The 17,269-nt window shown below is 30.9% G+C and overlaps 3 protein-coding genes across 4 annotated transcripts; 1 reads left to right on the top strand and 2 right to left on the bottom strand.

The window, feature by feature from the left end:
• Positions 1-287: 287 nt before the first annotated feature.
• On the bottom strand, positions 288-5,823 carry LOC145744767 (uncharacterized). The gene is made up of 25 exons (XM_082562709.1): positions 5,617-5,823; positions 5,029-5,521; positions 4,748-4,899; positions 4,625-4,663; positions 4,493-4,543; positions 4,366-4,429; positions 4,053-4,154; positions 3,809-3,894; positions 3,630-3,707; positions 3,334-3,473; positions 3,138-3,255; positions 2,997-3,058; positions 2,813-2,908; positions 2,660-2,716; positions 2,510-2,571; positions 2,280-2,403; positions 2,062-2,127; positions 1,858-1,979; positions 1,639-1,775; positions 1,446-1,483; positions 1,187-1,296; positions 950-1,012; positions 749-837; positions 618-649; positions 288-552 (listed from the first exon to the last, which is right to left on the bottom strand). Exons 1-25 carry the CDS (start codon positions 5,644-5,646, stop codon positions 417-419), a joined length of 2,547 nt encoding a protein of 848 aa, XP_082418835.1. The 5' UTR covers positions 5,647-5,823; the 3' UTR covers positions 288-416.
• Positions 5,824-7,166: 1,343 nt separating this feature from the next.
• Positions 7,167-10,434, bottom strand: LOC145744935 (uncharacterized). The gene is made up of 8 exons (XM_082562909.1): positions 10,131-10,434; positions 9,681-9,837; positions 9,552-9,571; positions 9,361-9,459; positions 9,000-9,214; positions 8,809-8,922; positions 8,509-8,733; positions 7,167-8,289 (listed from the first exon to the last, which is right to left on the bottom strand). The coding sequence occupies exons 1-8, from the start codon at positions 10,353-10,355 to the stop codon at positions 7,527-7,529; spliced, it is 1,818 nt and encodes a 605-aa protein (XP_082419035.1). The 5' UTR covers positions 10,356-10,434; the 3' UTR covers positions 7,167-7,526.
• Positions 10,435-14,901: 4,467 nt separating this feature from the next.
• Positions 14,902-16,690, top strand: LOC145745590 (uncharacterized). Of its 2 annotated transcripts, none has more exons than XM_082563707.1 (5): positions 14,902-14,992; positions 15,099-15,884; positions 15,958-16,323; positions 16,402-16,441; positions 16,518-16,690. In XM_082563707.1, the coding sequence occupies exons 1-3, from the start codon at positions 14,926-14,928 to the stop codon at positions 16,320-16,322; spliced, it is 1,218 nt and encodes a 405-aa protein (XP_082419833.1). In that variant the 5' UTR covers positions 14,902-14,925; the 3' UTR covers position 16,323; positions 16,402-16,441; positions 16,518-16,690. The 2 variants fall into 2 exon arrangements, with proteins under 2 accessions (XP_082419833.1, XP_082419831.1); XM_082563705.1 differs by having other exon boundaries at positions 16,514-16,690.
• The last annotated feature ends 579 nt before the right edge of the window (positions 16,691-17,269 follow it).

The raw sequence follows: 17,269 nt of genomic DNA, 5'->3' as shown, positions 1-17,269 counted from the left end.
TTGAACACATAAGTTAACATTTAACAACGTGCGGCCTACAGTTCGATCCCGACTGCTTGCTACTGGCCATACGAAAAACCCCAAGCTAAAAAAAATATTTGGCAGCTTAATTAATGCTTTAACAACTTTGAAACTAATATTCAAAACCGCCCCATACAACTCGAGACTAAGCTGAGGTAAGGGTAACAACTAAGCCTGTTACTCTATGTTTAACATTTAAAGGCCTTTCCTCAATGAAGATAAAGTAAAGATATCCGAAAAAGAAATAAAAGCACAAAACCCACAATTCCAAAATTGTATTTACAAATAAGTATATAACAGTTGGCACAACTAGAAACTTATAATCCAAATATGATTGCTGTAAACTGTTTATAAAATATTCCAACAGAGTGATGGATATACAAATGTTTTAAATTTCAAGTTAATTTTGCCCTTTTTTTTAGAATTGCATTTTCAACAACTTTTAGTTGTTCTAAAAGCTCAACTCTTCGATTTGCAATCGCCGAAACTATTTTAGGAGGCTGGTTCGACATTTGGTTGGCAGTTCTTTTTCTGTTAAACGAAAAATGTGTTTAAAATTAACTGTTAATAAGAAAAGTTTTAAATAATTTTTATACCTGTTTTCTGTTGGAGCTCCTTTAGCAGCAACCTTTAAAAAAAACAAAAAATTATTTTGAGCAAATAAAAATTTGTTTAATTTAATTTAAAATAATTTTGTTTTTACAAAATAGTGAGCTTCATCTTTTACCTTAGGTTTGTTGATAATTGTCATCTTTACATTTTTTCCACCTGGTTTAGATGGCACTGAAACTTTGCTTGGTTTTGCCTTTGCTTTTACTATGAATAATTTTTTTTATTATCAACTTATATCAAGTTGTACAACATAATAGAATTTTAATAATTGTTTTTTTTTCATATTTTTGATCAAAATACTTTGAAATATTTTTACCATTCTTTTTAGTTGCGCTTTCATCTTCAGAAGAACTTCCAGAGGAACTTGAACTATCACTACCTAGAATAATATTATTTTTTTCTTTTAATTTAATAATACAGATAATAACATAATCTACAAATTATTATTTTAAAAAATTGAATTATAATCAAATACATTGTTATTTATTAAAAAAAAGTTTTCCACAATTAGTTGAAGCAAATAAAAATAAAATTTTTTTTTTTCAGATATTACCTGATGATGAGCTTGACCCAGACCCACTTTCCGATTTTGATCGTGATCTACTTCTTGATGAACTACTTGAGTGACTGAACTCACTCGTACTTGAACTATCTGATTTATTTCTGCAAAAATTTTTAATTTCATAAGTCAATTATTGATTGAGTAAATTTTTAAATTTAAAAAATTTTAAATTTTTATATTTCATATTTTAAATAAGTAATTTTTTTTTTAAATCAGTTTCCATTTTATATTGTTAAATACAACTACCTACCTTTTAGTCTTAGTTTTGGTCCTGCCCCTTTCTTTTGCCTATAAAATTTAAAACAAGCATCACTAATAATAATAATTTTAAAGCCAATATTTCAATTAAAAAAAAAACTTAATAGTCAAAAAATCTAAAATTAAATTGGGCCGAAATGGTAAAAAATTGAATATTTTGAGTAACATTTATTTAAATTAAATACCTTCGTTTTGGGAACAACTTTCTTTTTAGCTTCTGGAACCACTGGTTTAGTTGGTTGTTTAACTGGTTGAGGTTTTATCGCTTTAGGGGATTTTTTTGGTGATGCAGGTTTAACTGCTGGGGCGATTTTAGAAATCACTAACAAAACAAATTTTAACTGTCAAAATTTAAATTTTTAAAGAATTAAATAAATAGTCGAAAATTTTTTTTTATCGCTTACCATTTTTTTTGGTTGCAGGAACATTTTTTGCATCTTGATTTTTCTTCTTTTTTAATACCTTTTTCCCTACTTTTACAGGTTCAGGAGAACCGGACCTACTTGAATTCGAATCACTAAATGAACTAAAAAAAAGTATAAGAGTAATTTAAAAAGGTTAAAAAACAAATTAAAATTCAAATTACACCCAAAATAAAAAAAAACTACCTTGAAAAGGAAGATCTGGAAGAGGACCTACTGGAGAACGATGAACTTCTTGATGAGTTTGATGATCTAAAAATAATATTTTACTTGTTGAAAGTATTAAAAAACAATAGCAAATACAAGGAACTAAACTCAAAAACCTCTTGGTTTATACATAAAATTACAAGCAATCAACTAAACAAAAAGATTTTATTTCGCTTTTCCAAAAAATTTATCTTTACCGAGATGAGCTTCCAGAGCTTGATGACCCAGAGCTAGAGGAGTTGCTCTTACTTCGCTCCTTTTGTCTTCCACGTGCCCAAGGATCTTGCCAGTTGTCACCTCTTTGCTGGAGAGGTTGAGATGCTAAAATAATTTTTACATAAATTTTTTTTTGTTTTTAATTAAAATTTTTTAAATTAATTAGTTTTTGAGTGATATTAACACTTAATAAATAGATGTAAATATAAACCTTGTTGTCTTGGTGATTTGTTATCTCTCTGAGCTGGAATGATTCTACTTTCCACTTCTCTCCTAAAAACAAAAAACAAATAAATTTTATATTTAATTTTTCTAAACATTGTCAAGCAGATAAAAATATAAATGAATATATATTTGTTACCTTCTAAAATCTGGTGATCTCCTATGCTCCATTCCAGGTTTGCCTTCCATTCTATCTCTATAACATAAAAATATTTTAAAAACTAATTTTTTGTTCTTTTTTTTAAGGTGTTAAAAAGCAGATTTAAAAACTGATTTTAAATTTAAATTTTACCTCATATTTGGGGGTCCTCGTTCCATGAAGTTGGGTTGTCTCATGTAAGGTGGGATGTCTCTATGCTGAGGGTGCATGTTAGGTCTGGGAGGGGATCTACAAATAGTTTAAATTTTTTTTTACACCTTTTCCAAAAATAAAAGAAATATTAAAAAATAAGAAATAAGTTTTAAACACTATTTACCTTCTTCTATTGTTGTGACCCATGGGTGGGGGAAATCCCCTTCTGCGAGAGGGTGAGTCTCCCTAAAATAAAATATTATATTTTAGTCGACACTTTTTTGTTATTGTTTTTTTTTTTATTTTTCAATTAGAAAGTGTTTACCCTGCCTGGTGACCTTCTTTCCTCTCTTCTCTCAAATCTCTTGAGCTTCTTTAGCACTTCCGGTGGTGGAACTGCATATCGTTCGTCTGATTCTAAATCGGCAAAAGGGTCATAACCCCTAAAATAAAAAGTTTATTGTTAAAAAATATTTAAAAAATTTTTTTTTGGATTTTTTTAAATTTTTTAATATAACCACCTCATATCATCAACCAATGGTTTATGGGCAATATAATCCATATCCCTATCCACATTTAAGGCTTCGTTTGTTGAAATTATTTCCCTTTTTCTCATGAAATCAGGTTCTTCCACTTTTCGTTGCATTGAACGCTTTCGCATCTGAAAAATTTAACATTTTAAACATTTTTGAATAATATGGCCTTAATCCAATAGTCAAAAAACAAGTTTTATGAAATGACTAACAAATTTTACAGAAAAAATCGTGCAAGGCATATATATATATAAAATTAAATAATAAAAATATAATTTTTTAACCTCTTTAGCATATCTTAGCCCCCTTTCCCAAGGTGTTTCCATTTGAGGAGGACCATCCATGAAATTTGGTGGGAATTCCTAAAAAAAAAATTTTTATTTATCAAATTTATTATCAAAAGAATTGTTTCTTGATAAAAATAATTTTACAAATTTCAAAATATTAAAAATTTGTTTTTTACCCTTGGGTCTATAGCGGGGGTAAGGGATTTTTCTTCCACAACCGGTTTCTTGGCCTCCCTTCCATCGTCAAACATTCGATATTCACCTATTTAAATTTAATATTTAAATACCTATACCATTCAACAGATTAACTATTAGTTAATTTACCAGGCCAATTATATACAAAATCTACAAAGAAAACTAAAGTTTTGGCCTGGGTAATAAGACCAACCTTACGTTTAGGTCATAGGTTGTTAAATTTACCTTTATCGTTAATCCCAGGATGTATAAACCTGCATCTATCTCCCCAAGTACAACTTCCACGCTCAAAAAAGCGACAAATTTCACGAGGAACAGCGGGGCCTTCTGTTCAATACATTTTAATAAAAAGTTTTTAAATAAAAACTGTATAACTAAAGACTGTTACAATGTTTATAAATTTAAGACTGTTTAGATAATGAGAATTTTTAAAACAAAATTCTGTACCGCATAAATACAGTTAAAGATTATTGAATTACAAAAAAAACTAGCACAATTATTCAAGAAACAAATTTATATTAAACAAAAATTAAGTTACCCATTGGATCCACCATCTCTCCATCTTCACGTTCATCAGGGTAGAAACCAATTTGAGAAATGTTCTAAAAAATTTAAATTTTAAAAATTAAAAAAAATTTTTGTATGTATTACTTGGCCCCCTTTACCTGGTTATTATCTTCTTTGTCACTTTTTAGCTCACCATCACTTGATTCAATCTAAGAATTATAAAAAAAAAATTATAAATCAATTTATATGATTTTATTTATTTTTATTCGTAAATTAATTTTCATTTTTACCTCCCCTTCAGACATTTCAATTTCTTGTTGCTTTTCCATCTTAAAAATTAAAAATAACAGGTTACAAAAAATAACAGTTACAAAAATGTCAATAAAAAGGTTTAACTACCTAACTTTTTTTACCTTGCTTGTTTTGCCATTCTGCACAGCAGAATTCATGTTATCGTCACTATCTTCATCATAATCAAGTTGATCTAATTCTGCCGGAACATCAAGACTGTAATCTACTTTGTTCTCTGCAACTTTCTGTTCAGCTTCATTATCGGAATCATCAACTTTGGAAAAAAAATAAAATTTAGAACAATATTTAAATTAGTAAAGTTTTTTTTATTGATAATAATTATATATATATATATAAATTTAGAAATTTATTCTTTTATATAAATTAAGAAATCTATCCAAACCTATTTCTCCATCTGACTCTTCAACATTGTCATTTAATTCAACTTCATTTTTAGTTGGAACATTTTCAGAGTTTTCTTCCATTTTTGTTTCATTTTTAGATAAATTTTCGGCGTTAAAAACTTCTGGTTCATTTTTAGGTATTTCATTTTTAACTTCAGATGAATTGTTAACATCTCCCGCATTATCTTTAACATTTTCTGATGAGTTTTCAACATTTTTCGTCAAGTTTTCATCATTTTCTTTTACAGCATTTTCTGTTGGGGTTTCATCATTTTCTGTTGAGTTTTCCACATTTTCTGCTGGAGTTTTATCATCTTCTACTTTATTTTCATCATTTTCAACTAACCCTACAATGTTTTCCTTTTCCATTTTATCATTTTCATTTTCTGTAGGTTCTTCAATATTTTCAATAATTTCCTGACTATTTTTTCCAGAAATATTCTCGATTTTATTGTCAATGGTGAGGTCATCATTATTCTGCTGAGCAACACTCTAAAAATAAAAATTAAAAAAATAATTTAAATGAACCTTTTTATATATATATATATATAGCATTTTATTTATTTAGTGATAATTAGTATATATACCTCTATTTGTGCCTCTGCATTTGCATCCATGTCTTAATTTCCCAAACAACAAAACTGATCCCAATTAATTCTTTCTGCAACATAATAAAACATTTTACTAAAAAAAATTTAAAAATGCAGAAAAAATCTTGTCTTACTTTGTATGTATTTATATTTTTATGTAATTTAAGTTATTTTATGAAGTTTAGTGCTTTTAAACTTGTTTTTTTTTCTGTGCTAATTTAAAAAATGAAACACAAACCATTTTTCTTCTTAAATTTTGCAGCAAAAATTAATTTAAACTTGCCAACTTTAAAATAAACAACAACAATATAGATAATTAAACAGTTATATGTTTTTACAAAAAAATTTCAAAATTTAACAACTTTAAAATTGAACAGTTTAATAATTCAATATTGTTGTTTTTATTTTTGGCAAATAAATTTTAGGCAGCAGATAAAATGCCTGTTTAGTTAAATACTCGCTAAGTCTAAATTTCTAAATTAATTATTTATTTAAAACTTCTTACTGATCCTAAACTAAAATTTAACAAATTCTAAATTCAGAAAATAATAAATTTTGACAAATCCAATGAGCAGATAAAAATTGGATTTTTGTCATATTGCAATTCTACTTAATTGATACATAATTAACAACCAAAAAATAACAAATTGTCAAAACTTCAGGTAATTTTTTAAAATTTTGGTTTTAATAATGTTTCAGTTTAGTGTAATTGAAATACTTTAACTGTTTCAAGTTAATCTTAAAACAAAGTTTGAAGAAAAAATCCAAAGCTGTAAAAAATAATTTTAATCAATCCAATATATTCGTAAAGTTTAAAATTTTACTTGTAAAGTGACCAAATGGAGAGCTCAGCTACACTAAAAGGTACTGAGTTCGATTTACACTGCTGGCATTTTTAATTGTTTATTATATTACACAAAAATACTTCAAAAAAGTTAGCTGTCAAAAATTTTGACAGATTGAGGATAAATTTTTAATTTAAAAATAAAACAGAAATAACTTTAGCATTACTGTACAGCATTATACGTTAAATAAACTAAGAAACAATTAAATTAATCTTGAAAAAGTGATTTTTTAATAAAAACTTACCTTGAACTTTAAACTAAGATCTCTTCTTTAAAAATTTAGAAATTCGTCTCGACCTTTAAGTTTACTACAAAAATTAATTTAAATCCTACCACAAATTTGGCAAAATTTTACTTATTCGTTAAACTGTTAATATTTGATCAAAATTGTTGAAATTAGGGTTAACTTATAAAGAATAAACTTAAAAAACAGGAACTTTTTGTTATTTATTTCTCTTTGCACGTTTTCTTAAAATCACCTTTAACTTTAGAACAAAGATTTTAACCGAAGTGAGACTTACCCGTATAGTATGGCATAATAATATGCCACAAAAGATTTGAAGTAGTCCAACTTCTGCCTTACATACACAACAACTAAATTAATATGTATGGACTTCCACTGTTATGACTATTTAATAAACGCAATAATTATATTGTTCTAGTAACATAGCTATTCCAAAAGTGATCTAAATTTATTCAAATAAGCACTAAAGCTTAGTGGTAAGAAATTTATTGCAGTTTGTATAGAAAAAATATTCGTTTTTACAAATTACTTTGACTAAATAACAAACTGTCGACAAAATTTAATTACCTAAATAAAGGTAGCAAAACGCAATGTCCATTTTAAATATTAGAAAGATAAATAAAGCAAATAAGGCACCATTTACTGTAACTGCATCATGATCTAGCTCTGGCGAACGACTAGTTAGGGGAACAACGGTAACGCAAAAATTCTGATATTTGTTTTACCATTCAACCTAGGCAAAAATGTAACTATTTTTTTCACCAATAATGCAACAAAGGGGGACAGTCTTATTTTAATGAATTAACCGATTTAGAAATTTATCGCATCGCCTGAGGATCTGCAAAATATTTCTGCATGACAGGATTGTCCATTTGGTCGTCGTCCCACCGAGACTGATCGGGAAAATGTATCGAAGTCGGTTGCTCGGGATATAACCTTCGATCTCCGGCTTCAATAGGTTTGGAATCGGGATATTTTCCGCCTACTAATTCATCATTTTCAACCATTCTGCGCAAATACTCCTCGTGGGCGCCGTCTACCGGTCGTCGGGTATGGCGACGTGAGCTCCTTCGGTTGTGATGATGTCTCCGCATTCCACTGCTGTGATGATGGTGGTGGTGGTGATGTCGTCTGCTATGACGTCGTCGGCTACTACGCCTCAAGTGGCTACCGCGGTGGTGATGCTGTCGACCTCCCATGGTCTCAGCTTTTCTAACATTCTGAGGCAGAGAACCAGAATTAAATTGATTTCTCTGCGAAAATCCGACACCTAGTGTTTGATTCTGTGAAATAGAAGGATAATGAATCGACTCTTCATCTGAATTTAGCAACGGATATTCGTGTCTTTTAAAAGCCGGCATTGTGGCGTTCCTGTTCATCCTCGGAAGAGGCTCTGACTCTTCATCATCGTATTCCAGGTTGCTAGGAGCAACGTCTTCTCCAAGAGCGGCTCTCAGCCACTCCGGCATCGATTTTCGACGTCCGTTTAACGTCCCGTCTTCTTCGTCCATTTGAAATCCCATGTTGTTAAATGAATGTTGATGTTGATTGGCAAGTTCTTGTGGGTAACCATATCCACTCCTGGTAAAGTCAGCAAAGTTTTGTGTATAAAATATGTTAAAAGTTATCTTACAGAATCTAGTGCAGGTATTTATTAAGTCACAAGTTTTAAAATTTATTTTGGAATTTAATAAGAAATATTTTTTTATATTGAACATTAAAATATTGCATTTTCACTAAGAAGCAAAAAACACTTGGTCACATTTTTTTTTAAACTATTTTAAAAGCTGCCATTGTTACCTGCCGTGCGAATGTTGTTCCGGTCTGCCATCCCCTCTTACTGCATAAGGATGATGACTTAAATGTGCAAGAGGTTGTCGTTGCAAAATGTTGTCCATACTATGTTGTCTTGTGTGATGGTGCAGATTGAAACCACTCCCGGTTCGACGCATTTTTTGCGGAATCGCTTTGCCGCGAGTGGGCGTTGAAGCGCCCTCGCTGTAAGCTGAATCTTTTTCAGACAAACTATAAACAAAAATATGGTTAAGGCAAAGAACAAAACTTTTTTTTTTAATTTTTAAATTTACAATTTTTTTTTACCTATGTCGTCTTCTTTGTATGTGATTATCTTGAATTGCTTTTGTGTTTTCGTAAACTCCTGGGTGAAAGGAAAGTCTTGTACCACGTGATTCTATAGATGGCTGACGACTCATTCTAAAAGTCCAATCAAAATTAAAAATAAAAATAAATTCTGATATGCAAAAAATGCAGAATGTAGATAAAGACACTACCTTTGGGACTGGTTGTCATTTTCTACATGAAAATCGCTTTGAAACACCGGGAATGAATGAGTTGAAATATTATCATTCTCGATTGGGTTGCTATCTTCACTATTTTGAAAACTTCCTTTAATTTCTTCATCGTTTTCGGAAGGAGGGGCCGAACGAAGTTTCCAGTTAATCCAAGCATAATAGATAAACGTTGGGACAGTTATCAGTCCGAATGCCTGTGTAAAAAAGATAATATTTTAGAAAATAAAATGATGATATTTTTTTAAATTTTCATAAACTTAAAAAAAATCTTTAAATCTATAAGATCCAGTAATTGAAGCCCTACTTGTCTACTATCTTAGAATAACAACGTTTAACTCACCGCAGCAGCCTGGAGTGCTGCGTCTCCACCAGCCTTATTTGCTGCTAAACAAGCACCAAGGAATATAATAAGACCAAACGCAACAAAATAAAACAATTCCTAAAACGAAAAACAATTATTAATTTTCAAAATTTTGATAATGTACACCCATATAATTATATGTAACAGTTGTTCGATAACAAATTACTTACCACTGTGATCCAACGAATACCTACAAAAAAAGAAAATGAAATTAGAATAAACAATAAAATCAAAAAAAAAAGTTTATAAAAAAAAGGTATTTTAATAGAGAAAGACTACATTTTGTCACGTGATCTTACCGCATAAGGCCTCCCCTCTTAACCCTGCCATGATAGTAAATAGAAGATATCCACTAATTATTGACCCAAACACTAAGAAAACGCAGTAAAATGCGAAGGTCCCATTTTCTGGCCATGTTGTCATGACAAGGCATATGAAAGCAACAAACAACATCATCTAGAAAGTAAAAAAATTACAAGTCAAATATGATTTGATTACCATTAATAAAAACATTCAAAATCACAAATTTTTGGCTTATTTTAAGGTTTTAACTTGCTACATGTGATTATCGAACTTAAGACCCAAAGTCTAAGAAAAGAGCCATATTACTAGGTTAAAACAAAATGCAGATTAAAACCTATGAAAAAGATCTCTTTTTTTTAAATTTTCTTAAATTGTTGCCATTTTTAATTTAGACATAAATTAGCCTCATAGTAACTTATATTTAGAATGTAAAAATTTTAACTTACAACTTGTACAATCCTTATAAGACCGGGTATAGTCCTCGGGTAAGTTGTATCAAATTCAAAGGGTCCAAGCTTCATTTTCGACGGTTTTTCATCCTCCTCCGATTTCGGAGGTTTCTTGGTCTCGACATTTAATCCCAGATCTTCCTCTTCCTGTGCTATTTGTTGTGCCAATTTGGGTCCACTTTCGAGCCCCGGGTTGTCCGGGTTCATAGACAAACCACCCATAATTTAGAATTGATTTTAACCTAACTACTGAATCTCATTGTTTCAAGGTAGCTGCTAAGTTGAAAAGCTCTAACCTTAATATGCTAAAATAAACAAAACATTTAAGAAAGCATAAGGTAGTAATGTTATCCACTGTATCTGTATCGTATTACTAGTAATTTTTAGAGTAAGTTTCACATCAAAAATTATCTTAGTTAGGTCGTTTTAAATTACATAACAATATAACTTCAAATATGTACTTTATGTGATCGTTTACACCGAACAGCCTAGCACAAACGTCCCTAAACTTAATAACAAACCCAATTGAGAGTTAAACAATTTATTGAAACGCATCCTTAAACACTTCAGATGTAACGAATTGAACAAAAAGTCACCCAACAAGTTGGTACCCTTAGGCGTACACGTATTCGTATCTTAACAACAACTCGGTAATCAGACTTCGCAGCTAGAGAGTCGTACGTGGACTTACCGCCCCAGGCTTAAAGTAAAGTTCCGCGATCGATTTCAGTTCGTATTTTTATTAACTTGTTGATGAGATTTTTAGTGCGGCGCTAATAAGCTATAAAAATAATGAAGGTATTATGGGACTTGTGTTGATTTATACTTTTAAAAAGACATTTAAAATTGTAAAACTAAATACCAAGAAACCCGAAATTTTAACGTTAATTTTTTACCTAATACAACATTTTACTTTATTAATTAAATAAAATTTGGTTACTTAAAATATTTAAAACTAGATTTTTTAAACCACCTTTTTCCAACTACGTATTGTGACGTTTTTGCGTATGACGTCATATGACCCAGTGACACACTGTTAAAAGTTATAAATATAAACGTCTGCGTAATAAAAACGTAATTGATAATTAAAAAAATTTCATGGGAAAATTTTGAAGAATAAACAAAAAATATTTCGTGCATTTTTTCTTGAATTTAATAAATTTTAAACAACATCCAAAATATTTTTATTTTGCTAAACGTACAATTAGGTTTTGATATTTGCTTAGCCTATTACAACAGTACATGAAAAATAAATATTGACAATAAGCAACTTACATAAGAGAATACTCATTAATAATATGAATGCATTTGTAATTTTGTTAGTAATGCATAATACCGTTTCTTATTAAAAAACTTTTTGATATTTAGATATTAGATCAAAGTTACAACTTTTGAATATATAAATATTAAGTATATTTCGCGTTCTACCAATATATTTATCCACCAATCTGGGTTAATAATTTATAATATGCTGTACATATAGGTATTATGTTTAAATGTTGAATACAATTTGTAGAAATCATATTTTAAACCTAAAATTGGTTTTAAATTGTTAATATGATTTATTAAGCCAAAATAAATATTTTAAGATTCAAAATGAAGATTTAAAAAAAAAGATAAAAATATAGTTTTAAATTAGTGAGCGAGCTATAGATTTTTAAAAATAAAATAACGCAAAAAATTGTTTAAAATTATATAATTTGTTTATAATTTTGTAACAATTGTGTAACAAAAGTTAAATTTAAAGTTAAACTTGTATATATAAAATAGAAAAAAATTAGGTTTAAAAGCTGTATAGAAGTAAAGATTGTTGAATTTATAATTAAATGTCCAAAAATAAATTATATTTTAAAAACGAACCAAAAACTTTATAATATTGTAACAAAAGAATTTAACTTTATGCACATTTTGTATTTTAATTAATCATATTTGACATGTTGACATAACTCTTTATATTTTTACAAACTAGTTACTGATTGGCTAATATTTACTTGGTGTGACAGAAGTTAAATATGTTTAATGCAACGAAGTTTTGTTTATTGATTGTAATATGTTGTGCTGTTGGAACACAGGGACAGCAATGTACACGAACTGATAGCTGCAGGTAAATATATTCTTCTTTGTTTAATTAAATTGTTAAAAATGAAATTTTTGTTAATGTTTGCCATTCATCCTACTTATTGAGTTGTTTTGTTTAAAGCCCTTTTTTTATGAGATTAATAAAATTTTTGCAAATTTAATCACAGTTTCCAAAGGTATAAATTTAAAAGATAAGAAACTATTTTAATATTAAGAATACATAACGATTATTTTTTGTTAATTTTTGCTTTTTTTCCTATTCACCAAGTTCCTTTTTTTTATTGATACGGTAAAATTGTACCACAATTTTTGGAGGTATAAAAAAAGTGCAAGTCACCACTTTTATATCAAAAATACTTTCAAAATAAAAAAGTTTTCCTTTTAGATGTACAATGTCGGATGGTAGCGGTGAAGTTAATATAAGAAGTCTCGCGTCTTCAACAAACAAACCACAGTGGGAAGTGGAAGATTTGATATACGGATGGAAATATCAATACAATCCCTGTATTGGGTTTACCTCGGAGGTTAACTTTCACTACACAAACCTAGCTGTAAGCCATTTTTAATATTCATCTTAAATTAAGGCCAAATCACTTTTTCAAGATAGAATTACGTAGCATATGCCTACATAAGTTACATGGCATGAAGTGGACGGCTACAATTCATGATACAGCCTGTAAGAGAATACCTTAATAAATGACATAACTGTGGTATACTTAATAGCCTGTTTCCGTTTTTATAACTTGATATATAGCTTTAAACTTTATTTTTTTATTTTAAATAACCTGCTATTCTTTTAATTATACTTTCATTTTTAACTTAGATCTTACAGCAATCGACTTCGAATATTTATGAAGAATACGACCTTGGAGTTCAGACCTCTGAAAACTTTACCATGTCAGCTGGAGTGTTATCTATATCTTACCTTGCGTATGATACTGCAAGGTAATGTCACATCTATTTAAAATAAAAAGGACTTACGATAAGTACTTTTATTAACTTTAAAAGTAAAAGGTACAACTTGTAGTTTTAATAATCAGTCGTCAATTTTGAGTTGATTTTTTTATTACAAAATGAATGAGTGCTAGGCTAATTGGTTCACAGAAATATTAAGCATTGATTTTGTTTTAGATTTTCAAGAGTAATTCTTGAATGCGCCCCCACTGAAAAAGTTCATACTTTAGATTTTATTGGAGAACTTATAACAACGGAATACGTAAGCTAAGAATATTTAATCTATATTTATATTGTTCTTATTTTTTAACTACTTTAGTCATTTACATTTTGCTAATTTAACAGGACTTTGTGCTGACTGGACCTTGCGCTTGCCCGGGCATGTGCGACAACTACGGAATTATAAGTAAGTTGTACATTTATTAACAGAACAGGGATAGTAAAATAGTTGTTATAGGGCAATTTTAATCGAAAACTATATTGTGCACATGCGATAAAAATAAATTGAAAAGGGTATTGTTAAATAAATTGAAAAGGGTATTGTTAAGTGCTCACTGCTTAGTATTAAAACTCAGTATTTCAACAACAAGCTACAATTTTCCTTTCAATTTTTTTTCGATTACCCAACAGCCATTGACCCAAATCAGCCATCAGACGGATCGTTCAGTTGGGTCAGCATGAGAGCAGATTTAGTAAGCTTGTTGTTCCATGATATGATATTGGTCGTTATTGGCGTTGCTTTGGTATTCGGCCTTCTGTACTTCTGTAATTACTCACAAAATTGTTTTCGAAAAACGGGAAATCCAGAAGTAAATAAATACACCAGCGAAGCATAATTTAAACTAATATGGAAAATAAAGAAACAAAAAAACGTAATGTTTTTTTTTATTTTAAAGAATTGGTTATTTTCAATTATTTTCTTGATTTACCTAAAGTTTTAGATTAATTTAAACATTGCAGGTTGTTATTTTATGTGATTTTTTATGATTTATTGTTGTTTAAAAATGTGTTATGTGCAATATCTATTATAAATGTAAAGAAAATATACAAAAATAAGTTAAAAAAAATATGTACAAATATTGCAATTGCAGATTTTGCAGCGTTTTGCAAATGTAAGTAAAAAATTTCAAGAGCTCTATAAACAAGAGTTCAAAAATATTAAAATGTTTAATTTAGCTTTTAAAAATATAAAGCTGGACAACGCTAAGGCTATTTATAAACCTTTTAAGCAGCAACAGCTGTGCTTTTAATCCATTGAAACACCCTTTAAACTTTAAAATTGCAGTTAAAAGTTTGCATAAAATGATAAATAACCTGTTTTGCTACATTACTAAAAGAATGCGGATTCTAACATCCTGTTATAAAGTGGTTGTTGGAGATAGGCGTGACATGGGTAACCAATTGAGGTTATTTGCACAGGGTGGTTTTAACACAACGCAAGTACCGAGCAATGTTACAATTATATGTACCCAGTACTTCTGTACAGGACTCGTGAGCAATTGTAACTAACCACGTGTCGATAACTTTAACGAACAAAGCCCAGCGCGACCCTCGACTTTTGCTTAATAATAGTTTTTAAGCAACTGCAACCTGGGTTCACGTTGTAACTAAAATATGTAGGTAAACATCACGCACAAGTTGCACTAACTCAAGAGCATTCACTTTCCAAACCCGGATCTAAAATAGGCTATATAAGTAAGCACGTAACTATAGCTTGTCATAATACGTGATTTAATTTAGCCTCTACCAAACCAAAAAAATGAGGAGTTTATTTGTCATTGCCTTCTTCATCGGAGCAGCATCTGCTGTATCCATTGCTCTTCCAGGTATAGTAAGATATTAAAAAAAGAAAAACTTTGTATATTCAAATAATCTAATTTATTAAGAAATAAATTCATAAAAGTAATTGTTTGTCTTTTTTTTCGAATACAGAAATCAAAGCCACTGCAACTGCAACTGCATCTGCAAATGGCGACGTTACTGACTTCAAAACCACCAAAACAGGAAACGGTGCATCCGCATTCGCCTCCGCCACCTCTGGATCCGGTGCCACCTTCGACTTCAGCAAATTCACCGATCTTTTCAAAGGTTGTGATACCCCAACCCCAGTCATCGACCCAGTACCATGCGAAACCGTTGTTCCAGAACCATGCGTAACTATTGACCCAGTCCCATGTGAGACCGTTGTTCCAGAACCATGCGTAACCATTGACCCAGTCCCATGTGAGACCGTTATTCCAGAACCATGCGTAACCATTGACCCAGTCCCATGTGAAACTGTTGCTCCATGCACCGGTGGTTTGAGAATCGTCAAAGTCGAAGGCGGCAAAGCCTACAGCGCCTGTGGCCAATGCATTGATGCTGAAGACTCCAGAATTGTTTGGGTTAAACGAACCTCGGGAAGCGCAGCACCATGCGGTACCGGTTTGACCAAAACCGTCTCCCGATGCGCCGACGGACGATGCATCACCCGACTTTGCCCCCTTCAAAAAACCATTGAACCATGTGCACCACCCCCAACCGTGTTTATCCCACGACAACCATGCCAACCATGCACCACCACTGTTGTCAAACGAGTGCCATCACCATGCCAACGAGTTATCCGACGACCATCTCCATGTCGAGTACCTACAACTTGCAGAACCCAAGTTCGACGACCTTGTTATAACAGACGTGCATGCGCATCTGCCCGAACTTCCAGCTGTTACCGACGACCAAGTAAATTAAAGCAATTAAATAGGTTTTAAAAATCACCGACACATAAAAAAACAAATAACTTTTTTGTTTCTAGGAAGAATTGTACGACCATGCCCAACACCAGTCATTGAACCATGCGTCACACCAGTCATTGAACCATGTGTCACACCAGTCATTGAACCATGTGTCACACCAGTCATTGAACCATGTGTCACACCAGTCATTGAACCATGCATCACACCAGTCATTGAACCATGTGTCCAAAAAGTAATTGAACCATGCGTTCAAGAAACCACTGTTGTTGAACCATGTGTCGAGGAAACCTCTGTTGTTGCTCCATGTGAATTCAAACTTCCAGAACTTTCTTCTTTTTTGAGCAAATTCTCGACCACCGACGGTTGCGGAAACTCCGCATTTGCATCTGCATCTGCAAGCAGCTCAACTTCCTTCAAACTTTAAGGTATATTTTAACACAACTTAGGATCATCCTTTTTCATTGAATCTATCTTTTTTCAACTTGCGTTTTTTGTATTTTTAGTTTGAACACAAAGAATAAAGTAGAGGAGTTAACTTAACATGTAAGTAATTAATAAACTGTTGGCCTCTTTATATTATAAAACCACAGATGCTTTAAGTTTTTGTTGATTTAGGTAGATTAGTTTTCGTGCAGGGAATAGCCTTCACCAACTCCTCTTCGTCTTAAGACCCGTGGTAGAAAGGCGTTCTTTTTTCTTACCTTATTTTTTTCCTTTTTCTTTGTACCTCCTCCCGTGTTATTGCCTCGTGTGTCTTTTATATGTTTTAAACGCCAAATAAAACACCTATGTTAGTAATCCTCTGGTCAGCATCTTTTTTATAACACAAGTTACAATTTGAGAGATTTTTATGAAAACATTACCTCGGTTTCTTTAATTACACTTGGTTGTTATTTAAAGTAAACATAATGAACATAGTGAGCACTACGCATATTTGAGATATGTGCGCATTGATTACAGTGTGTATAATTTACTTAATTAAATAATCAAAAAATAGAGACCACAAATATTATAAAAAAATTATAGCTCTTGTGCATCATCTTGCGGTCAAGAGTTTTGGCAAAAAATACAAATATTATTTTTTTTTGTATATATCTTTATCCTCGATGTGGGAAGGCCGAATGCGCGACCTAAACATAAAGTAACATCAGTTACTCCGACCCAGTCTCGAGTTGCCTGTGGCAGTTTGGAATATTATAGATTATAATTGCCCGATAATTACGCTGCTGATTAAGTGCTGGCTCAGGAGGAGTTCGTACCGTTTATAGCGCCTTACTCAAGGGTGTTACAGCATGGGATCAGTAGGGATTGAACCCACGACCTCATGTGTGGTGTAACAATTGTTTGTAATACTTCACCAAGTTGCCGGTA

The sequence above is a fragment of the Corella eumyota genome, chromosome 3 (genome assembly GCF_963082875.1).
Source record: "Corella eumyota chromosome 3, kaCorEumy4.1, whole genome shotgun sequence".
NCBI classification, from domain to species: Eukaryota; Metazoa; Chordata; class Ascidiacea; order Phlebobranchia; family Corellidae; genus Corella; species Corella eumyota.
The sequence above is the reverse complement of the archived record's forward strand: the minus strand, read 5'-3'. Positions and strand labels throughout refer to the sequence as shown.

What these genes read in the sequence shown, in the direction of transcription:
- LOC145744767 (XM_082562709.1), bottom strand. Translation starts at nt 5,646, where the DNA reads ATGGATGCAAATGCAGAGGCACAAATAGAG. An exon ending in TTGAAATGTCTGAAGGGGAG is followed by an intron (nt 4,544 to 4,624) that starts GTAAAAATGAAA and finishes TATAATTCTTAG; the next exon opens with ATTGAATCAAGTGATGGTGA. An exon ending in TCCAGATCTTCCTTTTCAAG is followed by an intron (nt 1,980 to 2,061) that starts GTAGTTTTTTTT and finishes ACTTTTTTTTAG; the next exon opens with TTCATTTAGTGATTCGAATT.
- LOC145744935 (XM_082562909.1), bottom strand. Translation starts at nt 10,355, where the DNA reads ATGGGTGGTTTGTCTATGAACCCGGACAACCCGGGGCTCGAAAGTGGA. An exon ending in TTATAAGGATTGTACAAGTT is followed by an intron (nt 9,838 to 10,130) that starts GTAAGTTAAAAT and finishes TTTACTTTCTAG; the next exon opens with ATGATGTTGTTTGTTGCTTT. An exon ending in GAACAACATTCGCACGGCAG is followed by an intron (nt 8,290 to 8,508) that starts GTAACAATGGCA and finishes TGACTTTACCAG; the next exon opens with GAGTGGATATGGTTACCCAC.
- LOC145745590 (XM_082563707.1), top strand. Translation starts at nt 14,926, where the DNA reads ATGAGGAGTTTATTTGTCATTGCCTTCTTCATCGGAGCAGCATCTGCT. An exon ending in TGTATCCATTGCTCTTCCAG is followed by an intron (nt 14,993 to 15,098) that starts GTATAGTAAGAT and finishes TTTCGAATACAG; the next exon opens with AAATCAAAGCCACTGCAACT. An exon ending in CAGCTGTTACCGACGACCAA is followed by an intron (nt 15,885 to 15,957) that starts GTAAATTAAAGC and finishes TTTTGTTTCTAG; the next exon opens with GAAGAATTGTACGACCATGC.